At 33.5% G+C, this 7,362-nt stretch overlaps 1 protein-coding gene across 1 annotated transcript; it reads right to left on the bottom strand.

Moving 5' to 3' along the window:
- On the bottom strand, positions 1-2,942 carry LOC131848750 (ubiquitin carboxyl-terminal hydrolase MINDY-3 homolog). The gene is made up of 2 exons (XM_059198684.1): positions 2,776-2,942; positions 1-2,663 (listed from the first exon to the last, which is right to left on the bottom strand). The coding sequence occupies exon 2, from the start codon at positions 2,634-2,636 to the stop codon at positions 1,266-1,268; it is 1,371 nt and encodes a 456-aa protein (XP_059054667.1). The 5' UTR covers positions 2,637-2,663; positions 2,776-2,942; the 3' UTR covers positions 1-1,265.
- Between the last annotated feature and the right edge of the window lie 4,420 nt (positions 2,943-7,362).

Raw genomic sequence — 7,362 nt, 5'->3', positions numbered from 1 at the left:
TTTTTATACCAAAGTCATACAAAATAAAACTCAGTTTTGTAGTTAAAAAAAGCATGTTTACACTATGTATGTATGTTATGACTAACTGAAATATCTTGTATTAATAATTATACTTTCCATGTTGCGACACCAGTGTGCACAGCTATTTTACACAAATTGGATTCAAATATATCCAAATACCAGACATGTTATACATAACGTAGGCTCACTTACACTAACACGCTATTTTCAGTGACAAATTCTCTCTGAGCTGATATATTGTCCAAACTTACATGGCCTTGAAAATAACAACTGGAATATTTTAGAGCTAATATTTATTTTCTAAAAATAGGTATTTACAGCTCTTTACATACCCATTATTATGAATGTCATTTATGTAACACATATTGCTCCCAGGGTGTCCACGACGGCGCGGGCGCACAATTTACAAAATATTTATGTACACAAGTGACAATGTTAAATAAAGTACCTACAGCCCAGATTATTTACTTAAAGTACTACATAAGTACAAAAACAGACATATTTACAACAGATACTTGGCAGCGTTGTTTTGAGGTACAATACAATATTGCTCGTTATTCTATTATATATTGCATACATATTGTATGTTATTGTATTTGAATGTGTTTGAAACATTTAAATACAATAATAGTACATTCACTTATTGAATAATCTACATATTGTGAAGGATTCCATAATATTACACACAGCAATGGAACATTAAGTTATGAGAACACAGCAAGTATAATATATTGGATGTCACATGTGACTGGATGTGCAATTAATAATTCTAAGTGTAGCAAATACTCATAAATAGATTGAAATTATATGGTGTACTTCTAACAGTTGTGCCTAGGTTAGCAATTGACTGGGAAAAACTGAACATACTGCCTCTTATGATAATTAACATAAATTTATAAATCAACATTTTAACTCAAATTCAGAAATCATTAACTGAGCATTAATTCTCAATTTGTCAGATCACCTTTGACGGCAGCTTGTAACCATTGAATACTAGACATATACATAAAGTAATATATAAAATATACTTTTCATGGCAGGCATTCCCAATTGTATGCAAAATAGCTGCCCAAACAGTGTGTTGGCCAACGGAGCCTCGACATTTGATACAATTTTTTACATAAGTTAATACAATAAAGTAATGGAATTTTCGGTGACATATTTTAAAGTACATTTTAATGTTTCCTCTCACAGTCACAGTACAAGTTCCGAGTATAAGGTCATCAACAAAGGGTTGAGCTTCGCTAATTGAGAGACGGGGACTGTCCATCGTCCCAGACCACATCGATACTTGGCCATTTGGTTTGCAAACACGTGAGCATGGGATCTGCACTGGCAGCTCGCATGGGACACTCTAGTAGTGCTGCGCGGCCGGTGCGGTACGTCACCCGCCCCGCGGGGTTGCTGCGCGACAGCCCGTTGTAGTGGTGGAGGGTGAAGGTGTCTGGAGCACCTCGTTCGCATCCCGGGTAAAATTCATCCATGAATGCACTCAAAAGGATGATGCCCAAGTTTTCAGAGTCCAGTTTTCTCCTCATTAATTCTACATATTCAGGCTCGCTGACGAGATCCGCTGCACACAGCACATCCTGCAGTGCAGCAGATGGAATAAAATTATTCCCTTCAGGATCAAATGATCTAAATATACGTTCAGCTGATTCCCCTGCAGTCTCTGGGGCGGCTAGTCTCCGTTCTAGTGAGAAGAGTACAGTAAGGTGTGTCTCTGAAGCTAACACCCACACTGGGTGTTTTGGATTCTTGTAGAAGGAACCTACTGTACAATATTGCATGTGCTCCATTATTGTAAGGAAACCAATGTCATTTTGTTTTTCTATACCTCGAAGCCGCAGCCCTCCGACCACCTGGTCGTGATCCCAAACGTGTGCCACAGCTCGACCAGTGAGCATCAAATTGATGAGGCCCTGAGATCCATAGCCGTACGTGGAGTGTATCAATGGGTCTGAGAGTTCTGCCAACTCGGTTTCCACTGTCGCTACACCCTTGCTCAGAATGACACTGTACAAAAGTAACAGAACACCATATTTGTCTTTCAAAACACGAATGTTCCTTGTGTAGAATGCTTCCACTTCAGACAATGTCTGAAACGGATGCACCTCGATCCTACGATGAAAATGTTCAATTGTTTCACAAGATTGTTCCTCCGCACTGACTGTATGGCCCGTGCTGGTCTCTGCGTCCGCATCACTCTTCCTATGCACAGCCACATTGTACTTAGGTGCTAGACACTGGCTTAATATTGTACACACAGCCCTAACAAGCAGAGAGTTACACTTCTCTGAGGTCAAGTCCTGAAAACTGTGTCCTGGTGTTTCAGACAGAAGAATTTTAAGAAGGAAGCCTTGCACCGGAGCGATAGCGGCACAGGGTCCACCCTCCTGCTGGATGAGCGCGCTAGGCTCGTCGGGGCTAAACTGAAAGCCTTGAGCCCACCGACGAAACACATCTTCTTTAACGTGTTCACCCCACAGCAAGCGCCGCGTGCTCGCCAGCTCCCGTTCTACACTAGCACTCCCGGCGCTCATTTTGTCTTTATGTCCTGATGATACAGCAGTATTATTGATATTGTACTCCGTCGATCCGTTCAACATTTGCATAAATACTGGATCACATATATACACCACCTGGAAGAGATATGGACATATAGTGAAGTAATTTAATATTATAGTCGAGTTTGAACGAATTCTTACTATTCAAATAGGAAAATTCTAGTTGAGAAAACCACGTAGTACTCACTATAATATGATGATCATGACTCAGACTATTTGTTATCTATTTATTTTCTTTAAAAACTATGACAACCATTTGGATCACTTCAAAGAACATTATAGATCATCAATTAATGGGTAATAAAAACTTTTCATTAGTAGAAAAGAAATGAAAAGCTTACGACATAAAGGCTGCCATTTTTTACAAAAAAAATAGCAACATTTATTTTTTCATTCCTATTCATATTTTCGCAAAAAAATAATTTCTAGTCTTTTAAAATTAAAAGTTCAGTGTGCTATGTAAGAAAACATTATACATAGATATTAAATAATTAAAATAAAAAAAAACAGTCCTAAATATGACGTTGTTTTCATATTCACAGCAAATATTATATATTCTATACTGCATGAAATGGAATATAGTATTTCTGCATAGTTCAGTAATTTTAGGTCGTTCAGAAATTTGAATTAGTTAAATTAGGTTAATGATCACTTCAAAACTATTTTTTACAGAAACTTTAATGCACCGACTTAAAGTTTACAGGTTTTACATTATTAAATCAGTACATTTTTCGTCTAATTAAATTAATGTATTTTTTTGCCTAACAGGTATAAAGGTGAAGCAGAAATAGATTGCGCTGTCTCAGCATCAGTGTATTAACAACTTTAATGCCTCCACACGCCACTATGTAGAGAGGTCACCTTAAAGCTCATTTACATGTATTAAAACATAATTCGTATAAAATAAAATAATAAATAAAAAATGCATACTCTAATTATTTCTTTTCATTATTTGTATTCAGAGCTACTTAATCTTTTATGGAAATCTGAATTGTGTCGTTACAAACGGTACAATTTGGCTCGCATTTGAAACTCTCAAATGATTCATAGAAAACGGAAAACAAATAAATAAGTATTAATCAATTAAAGTTGATAATTTTTAAAAATCATTATTATAATTATTTACGATCTTCCTACCTCTTTTGTACATCATATTTTTTGTACTATCACTACCGTCTAGTTCAGGGCGAACGAAAGGTAATTTATTTATTTAATCAATAGAATACGAATATATTACCCATGTATAGTCCATGTTTATGAAAGTGTAATGCAACTATTTATTTATCTATATTTGAATTACATAACTGACATATTTATAGACAGACATGTTTTTCAATCTCCCGTACATATAGGAATACCAACAATACGAATATAATCCTCGTACAAACTTAAAATTTTTTCCCTTCGATACGAGAATATTTCCATCCTTCTATAACTTTGTACAAAATATTTACCTTCAAAAATAGGTCAAAATATTATAATGTACGAGATTAAAGAACCAAATTAAGCTACTATAAGAAATTTAGATTTTATTTATTGTATGAGTGTATGTGTTGTAAGGTTGGCAACCTTGAATACACGTAGAATTCAGTCTAATATTTTCTAGTGAAGTACTCACTCGTGAGTGTGAACGTTAGTACTGGACTTGCACCGCTCACTGGCTTTGCTCAGTGCTTCAGTCGACCAGTGGAATGCCAAAGCAGTATTTAAAAAATTACTCTGTGATCAAACGTTTGTCATGGTTTTTGTTTTTTTTTTTATTTATATGACGTATTGAGTTTAAATAGTTTGTGTTTTTTGTGATTATTTAATTTAATTAGTGTAGATTTTTATTTATTTTAATATGTTTTAACAAACTAGTGTTGACTTAATGTAGGTGTTTGTTTGTGTGTTTTGTTATTTCGACACAATGAAGGTGGACATAGTTTGGAGGAGTTGCGCTGCGTTAAACTTCGCAGGTACGTTTCGCCTATTAATTATATTAAAATCACCGTAAATTTCCCATTTGTTACAGTATGTTAGCATGTAAAACTTGTTTAACATGTTCCTCTAATTATTTAAAATTATTTACTTAAAAGAATGTAATATAGCAAGGTAGAGAAATTTAACTACAGTTTAAGGAAGGCCTGAGTACTACCGTTCTACGTAAATCTGTGGAGGCCACAGTCATGTTCTTTAAACATATTATTTATTATAATAACACCGTTGCTACAGCAATCCGCATGGAAACAAAACTGTAATACCACTTACCCACATTAAGAATTTAATTGCCTTTCAACAAAATCGATTTGTTAGTGTGTCAGCGAAAATGTCATTACACATGAACCTATTCAGTTTTACATGTTATATGAATATGTAGAGAGACTGGGCGATATTTCTGTGTAATAGATATGTTGACTTAACTAAAACTATTGATTTAGTGTTATGTCATAAGAGCCTAAAAGTAAAAATCATTCAAAATATTGACAATGTATTAAACTTACATTTTATTGTAATGTCTGCCTTATAGAACATGTTACATTCATCACAATGTTAGCACACCAATGTCTCTGATTACCCCAACTATATCTCTTAAGGGAATTCTTTATTAATGAAACATTTCTACATCAAAATAGCCACACAGAAAATAATACTGCTGATGGGAGTAGCAACACCTCCCTCCCTCAATGTTTTTGATGATTACAATCAAAGCTTTAAATCAGTATTGACACACTGAAATGTCTCCAATATGCAGCGAGTGAGCTTATTCATGTAGTTTAAGTACTTTTATTCTGCGACTGTTAAATGTTGTAAATTATCATCTTTTAATGAACTTTATATCAAAAGTGCCTCATGATCACAGTATGCTAATAATTCTGGAAGTCTGCATTTATACATATCTTAATAATATTATAAATAAATGTGAAAGTTTGTGAGTATGAATGGATGTTTGTTACTCTTTCACACAGAAACTACTGAACAGATTTTGTTGAAATTTTACAGTGATATAGCTTGTCAGAATAACACATAGGCTATAAGTTTCATGCAGAAAAAACTGTAGGCATAGTTAGTTATATTATAAAACAAAGTCATTCCTCACAGCTGTCTGTATGTTGCAATAAACTTAAAATATACTGAGGAAATTTTCATGTAGTTTTCAAACCATTGGAGAGTGATTTCTAAGTAAAGTTTAGCTGTAAAATGTCATATGGTTTTGTGTTAATCATTTTAAATACCCATCAGAAGGAGGTGACACTTAAATTTTTATATATATAAATAATAATAATAATAAATATAATTTTATGTGATGGAGGTGATTTTGAAATATTTTAATAATTGTGCAATTATTTATTACATAGAAAATAAAATACTAAAGATATATATGTTTTAAATTAAACAGTAATTTCTCTCTGTCAATTAATAATTTGTGAGAGACAAATGGAGATTATTTTGTATGAAAACTAGAGATGACACCTACCAATTAATAAAAATATTCAGGAATAATTTGTGAGAGACAGATAATAATAATAATAATCTCAGGACAATTCACACAGCGCCATCTAGTCCCAAGTTAAGCTAGCTAAAGCTTGTGTTACGGGTACTAGATAACTGATACAAGTGCATAGATAATTTCTTTTTCGTAAATAAATACATATTATACATAGAAAACGCCCAGACAGACACAAACAATACTCATGAATACAAATGTTTGTGCCGTGCGAGGAATAGTACCCACAACCATTGGATGTAAAGCGGTGTGCTATACCGCTGGACCACCGAGGTTGACCATCGAGATAGAGGTAATTACTGTATGAAAAAGGAGGTGACACTGTTGTCTCGGTGCGAAAACTATGGCCTCCACTACTACACATGTGTCAGGTGTTTTAGTGTTTAATGAACACATTAAAGAAATATTATTTGGTCATCGCTGGCATTATATTAATAATTTGTATAAAGAAATATGCTAAAGTTTGATTTTTTTCTTTCTTCCTTATTTATCTACCATCAACCAATTCACTTTTGTCAGATTTGATTCATCTATACATCTATACATATAAATTAAGTTGGAGTGTCTGTTTACATGCATATGAATATAAGTACGGTACATACACCAAAATATTTTTTTTTACAATTTTTGTCTGTCTGTCTGTCTGTTTGTTTGCACCGGCTAATCTCTGAAATGGCTGGAACGATTTTGACGGGACTTTTTTTGGCAGGTAGTTGATGTAATAAGGAGTAACTTAGGCTACTTTTATTTTAGAAAAATAAAGTTAAATTCCATGTGGACGAAGTTGTGTCTACAGCTAGTGTAAAATACAATAATAAGAACCGGCAAATGCACACAACTAATAAGATTATTCATTCAGATCATTTATATCATTTAAATCTAGCAAATATGAATAAATCTGCTTGGAATCCAAATATGCATCATAATTTTTTAGGATCCTATTTTATATATTTGTATGTGTGTAATCAAATAATAAATCAAATATTTAAACATTGAAATTGACAGAAAAACATAACTATATTTTTAACTCTCAACTTTTTTAAACTGTGATACTAAATAACTGGACCATAACTCTGGAATATACTTATTTATATACGTAAAATATAAATTTATACTTTAAGTTGCCAACTTAAAATAAACTTAAGTATTAAGTAGGTAAGTAGTGCATATTGCACTTGTTTGGTTTTAGTGAGTATAGTGAGCACATGTGTGGATTGTGAAGTGACTGTTAAGTGTAACAGAAAAAGTGAAACCTCATGCACACCACTTGTGTACTCTCATTGGGAG

This window comes from Achroia grisella, unplaced genomic scaffold (genome assembly GCF_030625045.1).
Source record: "Achroia grisella isolate CSIRO2021 unplaced genomic scaffold, CSIRO_AGI_Agris_v1 utg5850, whole genome shotgun sequence".
Taxonomy (NCBI): domain Eukaryota; kingdom Metazoa; phylum Arthropoda; class Insecta; order Lepidoptera; family Pyralidae; genus Achroia; species Achroia grisella.
Note: the sequence above shows the minus strand (reverse complement) of the source record. Positions and strands in the feature narration are given on the sequence as shown.